At 38.0% G+C, this 19,658-nt stretch overlaps 1 protein-coding gene and 1 pseudogene across 2 annotated transcripts in view; both read right to left on the reverse strand.

The window, feature by feature from the left end:
- Positions 1 to 355: 355 nt before the first annotated feature.
- On the reverse strand, positions 356 to 5,125 carry LOC134003475 (peroxiredoxin-like 2A; annotated as a pseudogene).
- Positions 5,126 to 5,263: 138 nt separating this feature from the next.
- Positions 5,264 to 19,658, reverse strand: part of LOC134003428 (peroxiredoxin-like 2A) — a 283,623-nt gene continuing 269,228 nt past the window's right edge. The window contains exons 2-6 of one of the 2 annotated variants that reach the window (XM_062442631.1): positions 7,885 to 8,126; positions 7,617 to 7,708; positions 6,279 to 6,419; positions 5,918 to 6,082; positions 5,264 to 5,818 (exon numbers count right to left, since the gene is read on the reverse strand). In XM_062442631.1, the coding sequence (XP_062298615.1) occupies positions 5,705 to 5,818; positions 5,918 to 6,082; positions 6,279 to 6,419; positions 7,617 to 7,708; positions 7,885 to 8,029 (657 nt within the window). In that variant the 5' untranslated portion in view covers positions 8,030 to 8,126 and the 3' untranslated portion in view covers positions 5,264 to 5,704. Of the gene's footprint in view, positions 5,819 to 5,917; positions 6,083 to 6,278; positions 6,420 to 7,616; positions 7,709 to 7,884; positions 8,201 to 19,658 lie in introns of those variants that run through there. The other variant, XM_062442630.1, reaches the window with a different exon arrangement.

Below are 19,658 nucleotides of genomic sequence, written 5' to 3' on the forward strand. Positions count from 1 at the left end.
TAAAACTATTTTATGTACATATTTTTTATTATCTATCTATTTATTTATTTTTCTTGGCTTCTATTGAAACTATTATGTTTTCATTATATACATATTTTTACTATTTATTTATTTATCTATTTATTAATTTTTCTTTGCTTCTTTTGCAGCTATGATATTTTTATATAAATATTTATTATTTATTTATATATTCATTCATTCATTTTATGAACTGGAATGACTGGTTGCTTGTATATTCTGTTCAATAAAGGAAAAAACACAGATACAATTTCCATCAATTCACACAAATAGATCTTAAATGTACTAAATGACATAAGACTCCAAAAAAATCCACTTTATTTTAAGCAATCATCATGTTTATTGTGCATGTTTACAGTTTGAGTTGGTTTACAGCATCAGGTCTGCCTCCTCAGCGGTTTAGACACAGACTGTCATAAATAAACCAACATTAAAGTGCAACAACAAAAAAAACAACTCTAAGAGCTTAATCTCAAGTTTCTTCTCAATTTATTGGCTTTTATTTATTTGCAGTTGGTTTACAGCATCAGGTCTGCCTCCTCAGTGGTTTAGACACAGACTGTTCATAGATAAACCAACATTAAAGTACAGAAAGTTAAAAAAAAAAGTTTCTCTCAACTTATTGGCTTTTATTTATTTTCTTTGCGGCCTCCAGGATGGACGAGATATGAGCTTTGTTTCCAAATTCCTTCTCCCTGTGCTCCAGAAGAATCCCCTGAGTAAGAGACAAGAAATACTCTTAAATAAGTTCAAATTTACACACAAAAAATGACAAAGAACAAATAATATTCTTATTGCTATATACGCTTATTTGAAGCCTCCACCTAAAGAAATGACCACATAAAAGTGATAGCAAACCAAATAGTGACAATATATATATAATAATAATAGAAAAATAAAAATAATAAACCAGTGTGAATCACAAATTATAAGTTTTATTAACAAGACTTGTTTTTCTTTAATCACCTGTTTTTCTGCTTCAATCACATACAAGCCACCGAGAATGAAACCTTCTCCTTTTTTGTTGCCGTGGTAACCGTTCTTCTGTGCCTGGACCAGGTTTCTCAGCACACCCAGACGCACCAGACCCAGAGCCAGACCCATCCTCCTCTGCGTAGGACCGTAGTAAACACGCTGCAAAGACATAAAATAAGGGATGACAAAGTAGCTCCAGTTATTGAATAATAATAATAATAATTTTGTGTATTATTACCTCCTGATCCACAAAGATCTCCCCGTTGAAGAACGGTCTGAAGTTCTGGACCTCTGTGTCGAGGTCCTCCTTCAGCACAGCGTACAGAGGAACCCCGAGCTGGTCCAGCTGGGGTTTCAGAGAGGACAGCTCTGCAGCCTCCTGCAGGAAGGAGAACACACACCAGCAATCATTCAGTTTATTAAAGAAAATGTATTACCAAATTACTGTGACGCTGATATAATTAGACAGGAGCCTTCTTAAAACTCATTTCTACAGACTTGCTTTTACATGATGCTGTTGGTTCATTGTACCTGCCTTTTTTATTTATTTTTTTTAAATTTAATTTTATTATCTTTTTCATCATCTCCTTATTGCATTTCATTGTCTTCTACTCTCATTTTGTACCAGTAGTAGTAGTAGTATTAGTAGTAGTAGTAGTTGTTGTTGTTGTAATAGTAGTAGTAGTAGTAGTACTAGTAGTACCAGTAATAGTAGTAGTAGTAGTAGTAGTAGTAGTATTATGTGTCACCTTTACAAAAGAGTTCAAATACTTTAACATAACTATTAAAACCCTGCAGTTAAGAAGGAGAATGATACTGTATGACAACACAAAGGGACGGAGGTGCAGTGACCCTGATCTGTCACACTGAGTATTTAAATACTGCAGATGCTTAATGTGAGCACACATGCACAGTATTTTTATCCTCATCCGACTGGGCAGGACGATACACCCGAGACTGGCCTCCATTCAAAAAATACAAACATATGACCCAGACGGAGCCATTATATCATCTGTGCAAAGCTGTCAGGTGTTGAGTGAAAAACAAAGGCAGCACACGGAAATAGAAGTGACAGATGTATCCTGTTGTTAAGATCTAGTACCTCTCTACTGATATTAAAATATCCCAGACAAGGTTGCTCAACCAACCAATAAGAGTACGTCATTTCAGTTGTAGCAGCCTGAGTGGATTATACTGAATATCTCAAACATGCATGTACTGTACCTCTCTGCACAAGGCTCATCCGGGTCGCCTCACCACCATGATCACGGCTCCGTTCTTCTCCCACAGCGTTTGTCCTTTCAGCGTCTTCCCATCTGCAGATTCACACAATGCTCATAAATATGATTCCTTATAATAACAATCTTTAGTTCATTTTCAGAGTTCTGCATTGACCCTTTGCAGTTTCCCCTCATAATTGAGTCTCTATATCTAACTTCTGAACCTTAAATCATGTCATAAATAGCTCATCTATCATTCATAAATAGATTATTTCTCCTTTATGAAGCTTTCAGAGAGCAGCATTCTTTTGGTTTTACACTAAAACACAATCATACTAGATTATGATCCTATCCAAACCAGCATGTCCATGTGGGCCCCATAAGGGTTAAATCTGGGCTGCAATATGGGTCCCAAGTGGGTTTGTCTGCAGTTTCCATGGTGACCCCATATGGGCTTCAAGTGGGTTCTGACTGGGTTTCAGGTGGGGCCCAACTGGGTGAGTTACACATGTTGGGCCCATGTTTCTAAATCAATATATGGCCCATACAATTGTTGCCCTGTTTATGCCCATGTCTGCATAGCCCACTTACATCCCTTATGGGGCTCATACAGTCAGCCAAGGTGGGCTTCACAGGTGGGACCCATTTTACTGAAACCATGTGGGACCCGCAAAATTTGCCCAGTTCAAGCCCATACCCACTCAGTAGCTACATAGCCTGTACTTAACCCATGTGGGGCCCACATGGACGTTCTGGCTGGGATGTTACATAAATCATGATTTCAATCAATGTTGTTGAATGTGAAGAGTGCAAAAACAAAAACATGAGGGTTTTTTTTTTTTTTTAAATAAACCCAGAACACCCATCATGTGCAAAAACCCCTTTTAAAAAGTGCATATTCTGGGTCACTTTATTAAAAATGATTCACAACTGAAACTTTGAAAATGCCAAATATTTATAAGTCTAAGAGAACAAACCATCAATCAACACTCACTCAGCTGCACAACAAATAAATCATTTTGAAATATTTCCCTTTCACTTCTTTTCCTTTCACTTTAGGATAAAGGTCATGATTAAAGAATGTCACTTTGGGGGTTTCGTGGGTTTAAAATGTCAAAATGGGTCAAATGTCACCCGAACAGCATGAAAGAGTTAAAATAAAGCATTTAGGGAGTTTTTGCTGTTCTCAGATTTTAAAAAAGGGTCAAATTTGACTTGAATAATACAGACTATAACATAAACATGGATAATGTGTCCTGTCTACAACTATATGTATATAAGTAATGTTAAATTGTACATATGAAAAACTGTGAAATTAATAATGAGCCACTTTGATTAATGTGAAATATGATCCTGAACAGCTACTAAAAGGACTTGCTGCCTTTCCAAGAATGAACTCTGAACTATAGCAGACCATCTATCCTGTACTGTATATACACTGTATTTTATTTCCTCTTCGTTCACCTCCTGTTGTCGTCTGGAGCTCAGCGCTGCTCAGTTCCTCCAGAGCCGCTGGGACTGACTCAGTGAGGAATAAGTCAGTGTTTGCGAGAGCCACTGCAAACACCAGTGCGGCGATGACTGCCAGAGCCACATACCACACACTGAACAGCTCTCCATTCAGGATGGGAGGAAGCTCTGGAGAGCAGAGAAAACTAATGAATCTTTGCAAGCTGCAGAAATATCTGTTGCATGACACATTTATTTTGGTAAATAGGCAAAGGGTCACAGAATAGCTGAGGATGAGTCACATGCAAATACTGGATCCTGTAATACAAATCAAATGCCTCATAGTGTCCCTTCTGACTTTGTGCAACTTTAACCACATTTCTTCCGTTTCAAAATGCAAAAAAAAGCTGCTTCTGCAAATCGACAACATCAGTGCAAACCCTCAGTGAAGATATCAAGTTGAACTTTAGCTCAGAATGACTCAGTGCAGCACAATGCAATGACTCAGCTCCATTAATAGAAAAAAAGAAAAAGAAAAGAAGTGTGTTTTTGTCAGTTGAACGGTCATCACTGGTATATTTGATAAGGTTTAGCCCAAATCTTACAGCAGCAACTGTGCCCATACTGACAATGACTACATACTGGCAAATGTTGAACATAGTGACAAGAAATCATAGATATAGAAACACTTGAGAACTTGCCTGAGTATCATATTTTTAAACTTTTCTTCAGCATTAAAGTAATCCAGTGATCCAATGTAAACAGGAACTTCTAATAGCTAATTCGGCATACTTTTAATGGTGCCGATACACCAAAATGTAAACAAACATATGGTTCATTTTACTTTGCTTTTGTTGCTTAGGAGTTTAATATTACAGTTTTAACAAGAGAGAAAGAAAAAGTGAAGCTTTGTGTGTTTTTCTCTCAAATGCAAACTGACTTTAATGTCCAAGTATGAACATTTAGTGTTTAAGTTACTCTAAAAGGGAAAGAGAAAAATAAGATAGCATATTTCTAGGACTACATCCTTCATGTGGGTGACTCGGCTGCTCTTCTCCACAATAACACTGCTGGGTTTTTTTACTCCATTACTTTTCTCAGTGCAGAAATAAACACAGTAAACTGGATTAGCCCATTAGGGATTAGAGATTAATGAGCATTGCCTTCATGCAAACCAGTTATTAATGACCCATCTCAAAAATGGGAAAAGAGAAAAAAGCAGCATGCATCCACAGCTAAAGTACATAGCTTTTTATACAATGTACTTCTATGACATTTTAAACAAGACACTAACCTGTTTCCATGGTTGTTTAAAAATGTATTAAATATCCAGTCAGAGCTGTAAGTTATTCATGCTGAACACAGACTGTATTTCTGATCCTGGAATGCAAAGGCACCAAAAAAGGACTTTGTTTTTGCACAAACGGGGGCGGGAGCTCTCATATAGCACTGACTGTGGAAGAAACCCCTGCAGGAAAGTAGATGGATTGGACATGATGATGTTGGCTTCAAAAAAGTAAAAAGTCCCACCCTTCAACTTGGTGAAATTCACACGAGTAACTTCATCCAAGCAGTGAATCATAATGAAAACAAGAATGTGCTGCAGTGCAAAGACGTGTTTTTATTGGTTCTTTGCTCCCAAGATAACACCGTGGTATCACAAACACAGTATGAAAGAAAACAGAGTGTTAGACATCAAGTCTGCTTCCTCTGTTGAGTTTAAAGTCAAACCGTCATTAACACACTTGGATCCTCATACCAGGACCAGTCATACCACTAAATGCATCCTGGTCTCAGTAACCAGTACATCAACATGTCTATTGTGCACTTCCTTTAGTTTTTTTTAAGTCATTTTCAGACAAACTTTCACATATGATCTGTATCATGAAATTCTTTACCCTTCAAGTTATATATTATTACATTTGTAAATCTTATATAGTCTTAAACTTTCTCTGCAATCTACAATATATGGGACTGTAAGATGCTTTTTTTTTTTTGGGGGGGGGGGGTTTACAGACATGAGGTTCTAATAACACAAAGCATTATTTGTTTTCCAGAGGCAGAAGTTCCTGCGGTATCCTTCTGGCAGCTTGGATCACATCTCCAATGTTGACTTTATCTCCAAACTCAATCTCTCTGTGCTCCAGCAGAATTCCCTACAAGAAAATAATAAAAACAAATTCTCCTCTGAGTTAGAAAAACACAAATCCTTTGATACGTTTTGTACAACCGATTTGAAGGATGGTTATTTTTACCTGCTGTCCTCGCCCAATGACGTAGACCCCACCGAGGACAAATCCCTCCCCTAAAACGTTCCCCATGAAGCCCTTCTGGAAGGCCCTCAAGCCGTTCAACCACACACCGACACGCATGAACCCCAGGAGACCCATCTTACGCTCACGGGGCCCATAAAAGCGTCTCTGCAATGCAAGAAAAAGCGGAAGAGGAAGAAGAAGCTGTGAATGCTTCATGCAGATCTAAACTGATTTTGCACAGATTCTTAAAGACTTCAGTGTGTTAAAGAGAAACTGGATGGATCTGGTTTGAAGGAAAACCCGACCACACACACACACACTCTTAAACACTGATTCATTAAAAAGAAACAAGAGTGTGAACCTTTTCATCCAAGAAGACTTCCCCCTTGAAGTACGGTCTGAAGTTCTGGACCTCGGTGCCGACGTCCTCCTTCACCAGAGCGTACAGAGGAACCCCGAGCTCGTCCAGCTGGGGTTTCAGAGAGGACAGCTCTGCAGCCTCCTAAAAAAATACAACCCCAAAAAACAAATATTATTGCTCCATAAAAAAAACACAATAAAGGACAAGGCTTTTTCTATTTGTAAATTTCAGTCCGTTTTAGTTTTTCTGAGACATTGGTTGTATTTTTTAAGGCTTTGCTTCACATGTGCTGCCTATTTGAGTCTTGTTTTTAGTGCATCACTTATAATTTCCACTTTGGACTAAGTGGCATTAATTGTAGAGTTTGAGTGGGTCTTTGTTGTCTGTCATCGTGCATGTGCAATAATCACAAATGTGCTAAAAACAGGCTAAATACCAAATGCTGGGGAGGTTTAATACTTCTTAATCTACACTGACCTGTTGAAAGGTCATCCATTGCAAACTCAGACTAATCTGTCAAACATTGCTCAAACTTACAAGATCTTTATTAAAGTTCTTGTAGCAACCCAAAACTCTCTTAACCCTTACATACTGTTCACAGCCAATTCTAACCCATTTTACATTTGACAGCTGTGAAAACACCATATATACATTTCTTTTAGTCAGACTTTTCCTAATGTGAACCACAGTATACATTATTGTGCAGCTGATACACATTTTTAAATATGCAAATATAAGATTAATCAAACATTTAATAATGACTGATGCAGAATTTATGAATGTGAATTGGTGTAGAGACTAATTATGAATCAGAATATGAACAGTATGTAAAAGGTTAAGATACCAAATATGACAGAATGAATATTGATGTTAGTGTGGGATCTGAATATTTAGCATTAATATGATCTTTCAGGGGACGTTAAGGGCTTAATAGCGTTGGGCAATAAATCAATATTTTATAGATATTGTCTTAGATATTGAATATCGTAATATGATGATATGGAATAGGTGTCTTTTCCTGCTTTTAAAGGCTGCATTATAAAAAATTCAATTTTCTGAGCTTAACATACTGTTCTATCATCTGCCTTTATCCACTTGATCATTATATCCACATTACTGATGATTATTTATCAAAAATCTCATTGCGTAAATATTTTGTAAAAGCACCAACAGTTATTCCTACAATATTGTCAAAATATCGATATCTAGGTATTTGGTCAAATATATTGTGATATTCTGCCCATATCGCCCAGTCCTAGGGTTTAATAATTCATTCAAATGTTGTAATGTAAAGTAATGTGTCAGCTCAGACATGGGGAAACATTTCTTTGACTTTACCTCTCTGCACAAAAATCATCCAGGCCGCCGGACTGCCATGATGACAGCTCCAGTCTTCTCCCACAGAGACCTAGCCTTCAAAGTCTTTATCTCTAGGTGAGGAAATGAGGTAAAAGGGTTTCAATTGAGCAACAGACTAAATGCAGAACATGTGCACTCCAACTAAACAATAGACTCTCTTCAAACACACACACAGACACTTTATACCATTTAAACACAATCTTCTGCACTAATATGGATTTTAAAAACGTGACGTGACGTGACTCACCTCCTCTCAGAGTTTTGAGCTCAGTTTCCTCTAAATGTTTGATGGTTGCTTTCAGCGGTGATGTCAGAAATAAATCAGTGAAAAAGTTCATGATACCAGTAATGAAGGCACCGAAAGTAGCCACAGCGTTGACTACGACCCCCATCGCTGCTTCTCCTCCTAAAACTTCCTTTTTGAAATTTCTCCAGTTGTTCCAAATGTAGTGATTTACTTCATGTTGTGCGCCACCGGAGCCACAGCAGCTCTGCGTCTGGCACCGTGGTTATGAACGCGCATTTAAATCCCAGCTACAGTCCACCGTTCCTCCCTCCCTCCCTCACCCGACCTTTGTTTGGATCCAGGATCAGACGACGTGATTAATCACAGCTGTGGTCGATCAGTGACGCTGTTATCTAGTTTGAATATCTGGAAGACAAACAACTGGAGATAGCCTACTGGAAAATAAAATACAGACACAGTCATTGTGCACCACCTTCCTCCTCCTCCTCCTCCTCCTCTTCCTCCAGTTCAAAGGTTACTGGAAAGTCTGAAAACTGCACCGTCATCCCGTCACAATATCAAACATGTGAGCGATGATGCAGCAAAGTTACAAAATAAAAGTGCAATCTGCTCCGTGGAGGCGATTTATGAAAGCTTTAACCTTTGTATCAGTTATATTCACACTGATGCATAATTGAACTTCTTTTAAAATGTTATAGGCCTATTTTACCTGGATTTTATATATTCTATTTATTCTGTGTACCGGCATGCTTTTACTATTTTAAAATTATTTCTTTTTTTTTTTAAATTTCCATTTTATGTAACATTAATTTTTCTTTTCTTTTGCTTTTTTTTTTAAACATTGCTTTTTTCTCCTTTTAGGCCCTTTTAATGTGAAGCATTTGTGTATTTAATTTATTTTATTTTAAAGCACTTTGAGCTGCATTTCTTGTATGAAAGGTGCTATGCAAATAAAATTATTATTATCATTAGTAGTAGTACTAGTGGTAGTAATATTAAAGCTGTTCAAACAGAGTGGCTTAAACTTTATATTATAGGAAACAAGTATAATGGAGATCTGGACTTTGCACTGTGGGAGAAGGAGTGGATGTAATTTGATGTATTTTGTAAAGGAAAAACCGTAATCAGACACATCTTATTATTTATTATATGTCTTAACACATGCATGAAGAATATATTTTAAGAATTAAGGTACAGATATTATGAAATAAGCTGAAAAATAACACATGTTGATAAGAAATGTTTATTTATTTATTTAAGTTCAAACTAGCATATTTTATATTTGCACATATACATCCATCAAACTACATGTATACTGAAGTCATACATTTATATAAGCCTATATAAAAGATGGATCAGTGGATCAGAGGTTAGTCAAACGATACTGACTCAATCAAGTATGATCCGCTTCTTGTTCTTCTTCCTGAAAAGCAACACAACGTTTTATTAGAAATGATTCACAACTGCAACTTTAAAAATGCCAAATATCTAAAAATCTAACAAAAACAGACGTTGGACAGTTTAAATTTGGCACTTTTTCTTATTTTTTGTACAGGTAAACTTCCATTTTTAAACATTTGGAAACAGATCTTTAATTCTACCTTCTCCTGGGCGTCGGCCTCATCAGGAGTCGCATTTTCAGGCTCTCCTTGCAGCTTCTCGTCCGACATCGTCCCTTCTGCTGTTGCATCACTGTCAGCCGGAGCCGAGCTATCAGTGGTCTCACCTGTGTGTTGCCCGTCTGCCTCCTGAGATGAAACGATACAGAGAGAGCTGGTTAAGTATTAAACCGACGTGTCTCTGCAAAAATGTGCAAAGAACAAGGATAAAATGAATGTAGTAGAGATAGTAGAACTCAATGAGATTATCCACCTTTTCTTGGTCCTGAAGAGAAGGAGGAGAACTCAGTTTGTCTGTCTCCTGTTCAGTTTCTGTCATCTGCTGCTCCGTAGAAAGTGTCTCATCTTCATCGACCTTCTGGTTAAATTGTGTAATATAGAAAATGAGTTAATGAGATAATGGAAAGCAGTCAGAAATAATAATAATAATAATACTAGCCACTCAGTTTTTTCTCAGCTTCACTTTCTGTCCTGGATTTTCTTCACCTGGACTCTTGGGGGTATTTTTTGGGGAATGAATAAGATCTTCTTGTCAGCTATGTTTTCTCCTGTCTTCTCTCCCTCATCTCTTCTGTAAAGTTTCACCTGTCCTTTGCTCACTTTGCCTCAAATTTCTTAACCAACGCTGTCCATCTTTCCTCGCTATTTATCCTTCATCTTTTCCTTCCAAAATCGCAAAAACGTGACAACACTCTTGATAAAATTAGCAGAATATGTTTCGTCTAAGTTGGATTTCAGCAGCATCACCTTCTCTGTGTTCTGTTCAAGCGAGCGAGGGCTTGGTTCGTCTCGCAGCTCTTCTGTTTTGTCTGTTTTTGAATCGTCAGCTCCTCGGTTAGGAGTTGAGTGTAACGGTTTAGTCTGCTCAGGCTCAACAGTTTCAGCTTCATCCACGACCTGCAGAGCAGCCGCGAGACAGAATATGGGACAGAAACATTTAGCATCACATGAAAAGTCTTCACCTGCCAATCACCTTTTTATTTGTTGTGAGTTTAATTATCTAAGTCATCTGTGTACACAGTTATTTATCTTTTATTGGCACTAAAATGTGTACAAAAAGGTGTCTGATCACCTTTTCTTCATCTTGGTGTTTCTCTTCCACTTGATTGCTCGTTGCCTCCTCCTCAGTTTTCTCCTCTACATGATTATCACTTGACTCCACCTCTGTTTTCTCTTCCACTTGATTGCTCTTTGCTTCCTCCTCAGTTTTCTCCTCTACATGATTGTCACTTGGCTCCACCTCAGTTTTCTCTTCTACTTGATCGTTCTTCGGCTCCTCTTCGTTTTTTTCTGCAGGCGTATCTCTATCTGTAGACTCCTCTTTGACATCAGACTCTGGACCGGTTAAATTATCTGTAACCTTCACCTGGCAGCAGACACACCACCTCCTTAACTTATTTTAATGATTATTTCCACACTGTACGAGGCGAGTCATGCACTGAATGTAAGAATGAGAGTAACACCGGAAAGACCCCAGCAAAAGATCATAAATCAAAAACCAAAGAAGTGATTGTAAACGATCAGGAAGGAACCACCACCACCACCAGCAGCAGCAGCAGCAGCACACAGATTAGAGATCTATTTTTTATCACCTCCTGTTCAGTGTCATTATCCCGAGCTTCAGTTTGGTATTCGTCTTTGCCTTGCTTCTTTTCTGGATCAGGGGTGTTTGGTTTCTCTTCTTTCACAGGTTTATCACCCTCAGCAGCTGTAGTTGTGGGCGCATCAGAACCTGCAGGCTCCTTCTCAGAGATCTGTTAATGTGTTTATGCTCTCTTGAAGGAATTTGCTCAAAGTGTGTTAAAGATGTACTCTAATGTGAGTAAATGTAAGAGGAGAACTTTACTCTTATGACTTTCCTGCTTCTACTCCTTTTGGTCTCTGCCTAAAATGAACTTATCAAAATAGAGACAACAGGCGGTCATTCACCTTTTAATGGTTAAGTGTAACTAAACACAATCTGAAAAGGACTAAATGAGGTTCAAACAATCCCTCCAGCAAGTTAGTAAATCTTGATAGGAAAGGTTTTATATAAAAAAGGAGTAAATGGAGACTCTGTGTGAGATTTTGTCACATAACATACGTTTTTAGACTGGTCCAAGGCCTTCCTGATCTTCTCCTCCTCCTCCCTCAGCTTCTCCTGGTGTAAAGCCTCCTCTCTGGCTATTTCAAGCTCCTGCTCCATGAGAGACAATCTCTCCTTTTTCTGCAATAAAAAAACAAAACAGAAGTACAACAACAAAGACACTCCGACAGAGAAAAAGGACCCTACTACACCTTTTTAAGCACCCTTCATACATGTACTTTTACAAAAAAACCTTGCTTGAATATTATGAGGAGCTTGACCTTTTGAACTTTTATTTGTTATGATCCTGATGCAGACATAGATCACCACATAAATATAAGCTAAAGGTAAAGGGTGACTGTTGGCTTTACAGCTTTATAGCACTGAGCCTGAGCAGCTTAGACTGTCTTAAGTCTGTGTCATCGTCTACCGCAGCTCTCAAAACCTATTAGAAGAATAAGGCCTCTGAGGTTGTAGTGGTGGTAGTGAAGGTTCAGTAGCTTTAGCTGCAGTATTTCTTTTCTTTGTGGTGGTTGTGGTCATGTGGTCATGGTAAACTCAATATTATCTCCAGCACTGCGTGCACAAAATAACCTCTGATTAGAGAAAGCAGGTTTTCTAATCTGTTAACAGCGGTGGAAGAAGAATTCAAATCATTACTTAGGTAAAAGTACTGATACAGCAATGTAAAAATACTCAATTACAAATAAAAATCCTGCATGAAAAATCCTACTTAAGTAAAAGCACATAAGTATTATAATTAATAAATACAATAGTATTCATCTTTAACAATGTGTTGTATTTTAAAAACTTAACCATAAATATTATCCATTGTGTCAAATCTTCATCTGAAAAGTAACTAAAGCTGTCAAATAAATGTAGTGGAGTAGAAAGTACAATATTTCCCTCTGACATGTAGAAAATAGCATCACATGGATATACTACAGTAAAGTACAAGTACCTCAAACTGTACTACAGTAAAGTACAAGTACCTCAAACTGTACTACAGTAAAGTACAAGTACCTCAAAACTGTACTACAGTAAAGTAAAAGTACCCCAAACTATACTACACTAAAGTACAAGTACCCCAAACTGTATTACAGTAAAGTAAAAGTACCTCAAACTGTACTACACTAAAGTACAAATACCTCAAACTGTACTACACTGAAGTACAAGTACCTCGAACTGTACTACACTAAAGTATTAATACCTCAAACTGTACTACAGTAAAGTACAAATAACCCAAACTGTACTACAGTAAAGTACAAATAACCCAAACTGTACTACAGTAAAGTAAAAGTACCCCAAACTGTATTACACTAAAGTACAAGTACCTCAAACTGTACTAGAGTAAAGTACAAGTACCCCAGACTGTACTACAGTAAAGTACAATTACCTCAAACTGTACTACAGTAAAGTACAAATATGTCAAACTGTACTACAGTAAAGTACAAATACCCCAAACTGTACTAGAGTAAAGTAAAAGTACCCCAAACTGTACTACAGTAAAGTACAAATACCCCAAACTGTACTAGAGTAAAGTAAAAGTACCCCAAACTGTACTACAGTAAAGTACAAATATCTCAAACTGTACTCAGTTATAGTACTCATACTTAGTTATTTTCCACCTCTGATAGTCAGTAGTGCAGGTGAAAACAAATAAGGCCTCTCTACGTTAGTGGTATATTGCAGAGCCGTTGGTATAGTGTAATGCTGCCCCCTACTGGCAGAAGACCTAAACAGCAGCTTTTCCCTCATAGCTATAGTGTGTGTAATGCTGCCCCCTACTGACAGTAACTCTAAACAGCAGCTTTACCTCAGCGTCATAGTTTATATTGGAGTTGTAGTTGTGGAGCCAGTGAGCCAGATACAGGACCGGGTCCACGGGTCGCTGCTCGGCCACCTCAGCAAGACCCTCCGCCAGACATTTCCCCAGGTGTCTCCGTAAATACTCAGAGTCCATCATTCAGCGTTTAAGTTTGTTTCTTTTCCTGCGTGAAACCATAGCAACGCAGTTAAAAGGCAGTAATGTTTAACTGAACCGTAGTTTAATTTGTACTGTATGTGATTTATATCGTATGGAAGTTTAATGACTAGTTTTCCTAATTTAACGACCTTAAAAGACAACAAACCTTTCTTTTTCTTCACTGAGCGTCCGGATGTGGCTTTTGTGTCTCCATGGTAACGGTGTCACGTCATTAACGTTCCCCGCATCATTTTTTAATAGTTCCGACTCACTAGATAGATAGATAGATAGATAGATAGATAGATAGATAGATAGATAGATAGATAGATAGATAGATAGATAGATAGATAGATAGATAGATAGATAGATAGATAGATAGATAGATAGATAGATAGATAGATAGATAGATAGATAGATAGATAGATAGATAGATAGATGACGTTATTGATCACTTAATGTAGTCTAACTTGCTCTAGTTTTATATTATAAAGTGCCTCAGTTTATAGAAAGCAGATTAGGTGACATCTGAATTGAGAGAAAATACAAGCTAAATATTTATTCTTGCCTGTTATGGTTTTTTTTCTAGTTCTCCTTCTTATCATGCCTTGCACTGTGATTTATGTTTTCATCTTAGTCACTTGTATTGCACTATGAATAAATAAATAAATAAATGAATGAATAGCATACTTAAAAGTCTGTTACTTAACTAGGAACTTTATTTGTTCATGCTTAAAGGTGTAGTATTAAAATGTTAAAATCATAAATAAATTAAAAATTATAGTATTAAACCTTACAAGAATTTAGTTAAGGGCACTGAGTTCATTCATTGAAAGTAAAATGTTGTTGAGTCTGGTTAACACAACTAAACTTTCTAATTATGTTCACTGTAAATACTGAAACAGGAACAGCACAATGTCCACCTTATTTTATAATCCCAATCCCTAGTAGGACTATTGATCCCTCTTGGGAGAAATTCAAATTGACACAAGTTCAGTTGGGAAAAAGTAGCAGTGTAAGGGTGAAAGTGATAAAATAAACAAAATGAAATACTATATACAGTAAACAAGGATTAAAACGTATATGAGTGAACTATGGAGCATTTTATTTCACATTTGTTTTAAATCATAGAGATTGACTTTGCCTTGGAAGGCCTGTGTGACCATTCATGTGCACCGTGTCCTGAAACTGGGACGGTTTGCACACATGGGAGAGGAGAAGGTGGGGGAATTACAGCAGGCTCCGTTTCCAAGAAACCGATGACACCTAGTCAACATTTGTAATCACAGATATCATTTTCCTTGTATAATCATATTGCACACCTTTCAGCCAGATATAGCTTTCACATCAGCAGGAGGACTCACCCAATCAGACGGTATATATTAAGTGCAGTGACACAGGCCTTACTCTTTCACTACACATGCAGAGGTTATTTGATCAAAACCAATAAACACTTATGTCATTTTTTCCCAGTGACTTGCGCATAGTGTGACCTTTGGCAGCTAGACTACTATGTCATTTAAGGGATTATTTCTCTGATTTGTGAGACAACACACATACCAGTCCAGATCTTATCCTGCTTACGGCCCCTGTGAACGTGTTTAAGAACTGCTATCATGTTCTACTCTCATTAATTAAATATATAATTATACATTTGAACATTAATAACACATTTAACAAACATGCTTCAATCAAGGAAGGACCAAAAGTTACCAAAACTGACAATCAAACAAACAAAAATCCCATATAACAGGTTTAATTAATTAATAAAAGGACTATATAGTAAATTAAGGTTATCACACTGCCCTCTGGTGGTTGCAGTGGTAAGGGGATTATTTTTTTGTAAAGTTTCTGGGCTTTAAATTGAGTTTCTTTTCTGATTATTCTGACACATAAATTTGCACATAAGCCTATGTCATGGTTCTAGTTATATTTATCAAAGATGGTGCTGTTTTGGTACAGTTCATGACGTTTATCACAAAAAAGGTTTTAATCCGTTTTGCTTTTACAAATGCAAGAAAATATACAGTTTTTCTTTATCTTGCAGGAAGAGATGTTAATGTTAATCTTTCTCAAAAATGTTTCTACTTCTTCCTCAATTTCTTTCTGAAAACATCTGACAAGTATCCAAACCATATCCATCCTCATTTGTTATAAATGTTTACTTCTTCTCAAGCTGGCAAAATAATAGCTGCTGATACTATCATCAGTATGTGTGTAAATGTTGCTGTTCATAAATTAAGGGTAAGGTTTTCTTCTTGGATTAATTAAATGCATGTGTTCCAAAGGACGACAAACAAGAAATAAAACATACTTAACTGCATTTATTTCTGTACACGGTTATATAAATGTTTCACAGTGAGTATCCAGTCTTCAGTAACTCATGTCCACTCTAATCAATGAATGACTTGACTTAATAAAAACAATACCATCATTAATACATTTAGTAAGTTATTTCTGCCTGATCAAAGGAATAAAACCTGTTCAGATGAGAGTAATCTGTGCGCAATGTGTGCGCAATGATCCGCGGTAGCTGCAGCAGGTTGCAGGACCATTGCACGCACGTTTTCATATGCTCTGCAGCGGGTGTCCGGCTCCAACACATGCTCGCTTTGTAACAGGACATTTATATTTGTCTTTGAGTGAACCGACGGGAATTCCTTGCAGAAGCGACCAGCTGTGTGGGAACGGGGAGCGGTTCCACTACTGAAGTGTCAAAGATCTGAGCTGATCCTACCTGGTGCAACTCCTCCGGTTTCACTGCCGGGCACCACTGCGTCAGCTACAGCTGTCCTGCAGCCGCGCACTGGCTGCCACAAGGGGAGAATTACGTCTTCGGTGTACGGCTTCACGGATCACTTGATTTTTTTTTTCTTGAATTCTGTGGAAATATTTGCCTTACAGAGCAAGGTAATGTCACTACCTGCCTTCTTCTTTCTTTCATGGGGTTGTTGAGCCTAATGATGACACCTGAATATAAAAGTTTCCTGTCAGGCTGCAGGTTGAAGAGTTTTACTGTACATGCAAGTTCTGAATGATTTTAATGATTGTTAACGTTTGTTTTTTTATATGTCATATTTGTGTGCTTGCATTTCTGGATTCTTGAGATGGATTAATTTAGCATCTTCATGACTTTCAGACAGCAGGTTTATAGTTTGGCTATTTGGTGTAATGGTATGATCTTACCCCTTCTCATTTGGACTGAGTTTTCTGTCGAGTAATGAAGAATAATTTGGCTGTGGTTTGATAAAGAACGGTTTTCATTTAAATAGGTAGAAAATGTCATTTTTACACTGTTAAAGAAGCAAGATATTTTTTGCACAGAAAATAATTAACTGCAGTGTGAAAAATACCGAATGCAAAAACATGTTTTAATAAGACCACCTTTGTTCTAATAATAAACAGGGACCTGTAATTGAGCTTAGGTCACATTTGGATAGGTAGATTTATGGCTTCACAGCAGTGTTTTAAATCTGTGTGTGTGTGTGTGTGTGTGTGTGTGTGTGTGTGTGTGTGTGTGTGTGTGTGTGTGTGTGTGTGTGTGTGTGTGTGAGCGAGAGTGAGAGAGAGAGAGAGAGAGTTTGTGTGGGTGTGTGTTTGTGTTTTGAAGGTGCACGCACATGCAATGACAAACTAGTGTCTAACTCAAGCTACAGTACCTACAGAATGAGAGGAAAACCTGCTCATGAGCATCATAACAGGCCCATGTCTTCACCTACCAGGTGAATATCCATCGAGGCATATGACTGTATTGTCCAGCGGCGACCCTTTGCAACCTTCTCGATCCCAACTATGCCTACTCCCACTGGGAGAAAGTTTTATTTTTAGCCCATGTCTTCATGGCAGATGGGCAAGATACTGTGATGCTGTGGATGCTCATACCCCACCATGTCTCTGCTGTTAATCCATGTTGGCCAAATCAGTGGTGTGGGACTACAGAGACAGCCTGGCTCTGTGCAGGCAAAGCAGATCTTTGGACCCACTGGGAGACATCGAGATTTGCATTCATGTTAGAAACTCTTGTCAACATTGCACTTGCATAATCTTATTAAACAGGATGGGCTCCAACAGTGGAGTCTTAGAGGACCCATGAAGATTTCAACATGGATCGGGATCATGTTTTTAAACTCTTAGAGTGAGTTTTGTTCGCACATTGCATCATCTGTAGTTAACAACATGGATAATGCGTTAAGGTGTAGCTGTGGTCTTCCCTTGCCTGAGTGTGTTTGTGTGCCTCGCATCACATGTTCTTGGACGCAGAAGGTGTCGGTTTTGAGTTTCTTTCACCAAGTGCGCCCATGTGACTGCTTGGCTGGGCTTCTGTATTTTCCAGGGTATTCAAAAGGTGAAATAAGGTTAAAGACAAGTAAAACGTTTTGTCTTAAAGTTTAACATCTCATTTGTTGTGCTACCCAATTCACGTACAGTTTGAGTCCCACTGGGAATACCATTTGAAATAAATTAGGTGTTTTCTTTTACAGAGTTTTAACTGGGTAATTCGAACACAAGCAGGTTGGTTTTTGAAGAACTTGATTGGGGATATAAATATGATAATAGCTCCCTCTGGTCTCTCACAAGCTGGATTGAATATTCTCCATATCACTTCCACATGTAATCTACTCAGATTTCGGTTCAGTGAGTGCAAAGGCCACATGGGTCACTTTAAGGCAGCAGAAATCTGTTTGGAAAGCTGCATTAGATTATATCAAAGAACACATTATACCTGGTGACGCAAACTCTGTATTTACATGAAAGGTGTTTCTGGCTGAGAGTTTAATGAGAAGACTGACACCACTTAAATGTTTCCATGTTTTAATATGAAGCTACCAAGACTAGCATCAGGTTTATTTAGGTGAGCACAAAGACTGGAGACAGGCAGAAGCACCTAGCTTGGTCCAAAGGCTCACATTGTGTCTTCTTTGTTTAATCCATGCAAAACCAAAGCATAAAGCTGGTCAAGAAACGATGTAGTCCGATATATAACTCCCCAGAAAACTGCGATTTGTTGATTTTACACTTTAGTTTTTTAACAGAATAAACAAAACGTGATACAACATGTGAATTTGTGAACTTTAGAGGTGCTGATCGGTGGATTTTGCTACCTTTTTGACAGATAGGCTTGCTGTTTCCTATTTTCAAGTCTTTGCACTGTGAGCTACAGTACGAGTCAAAGGTTTGGACACACCTTCCCACTCCCTTGAATCTAGGGTGTGCACACTTTGGAGCGGTCCTGAAGTTAGCCGCTCAGCTGGCTGCAGTGTCACACCCATGAGAGTGGTATCAATCATCTAACATCAAACTCTTGACAAGAAGGCTAATCAGTTCCCGAAATATCAATGTTTCCTTAAGATTCATTCCACAACAACTTAATATACTGCGATAGTCTTCCACCAATTTAGATTCAAGACTATCTAACTGTGTATTTTTACCCTTACGGCTTATATTCTGTTACTAAAGATCATATTATTATGCTGTCATTATCCAAAAAACTAAGTGGGTAGTGTTGAAACAATGACTTAGGCCTTGGCCTTGGTCAATCTAAGATACATTTTTTGGCTGCGTCCTCCAATAAAGGCTTGAACTTATAAATCTGTAGCCCTATATGTTTGTCTTAGCTATCTGACTTGACCAGGGAGATTACCCTTGGTCTTCACAGCTCCTTGGTATGCAGCGACACAGTCATGCCGCGAATAACAGCAGCTGTCCTCTTAGCAGCAGCATAATGCATGTAGGAATATATTATTACTTAGTCCACTAAGCACACATTTGATAAAGACATCAAACTAAGAAGGAAAGCCTTAAAGGGCTTGACCCTAAGTTGTTACTGACGCCATGAACATGCTGATCATTTTTTAGTCCGGTCAAAAAGAGTGTGCAGCTTTGATTTTGAAGTACAAAACTGTGTCTGGTGGCGACATATTGCACAATGATACGGTAGGAATCAGCAACAGGTGGGACGGTCTGTTTTAACGTGGCTCCCTATAGGGTTTGAAATACAAGGTTAACTGGTGGGTGACAGGGTGTTGAAGCAAGCCAGGAGAGAGCAAACCACGGTGTTGCGATTTGACCCCGTGAGAAAACAGGGGGAACAGGAGCATGGTAAATGTCAAAGGACGTGTGAATAAAA

The sequence above is a fragment of the Scomber scombrus genome, chromosome 21, assembly GCF_963691925.1.
Source record: "Scomber scombrus chromosome 21, fScoSco1.1, whole genome shotgun sequence".
Lineage (NCBI taxonomy): Eukaryota > Metazoa > Chordata > Actinopteri > Scombriformes > Scombridae > Scomber > Scomber scombrus.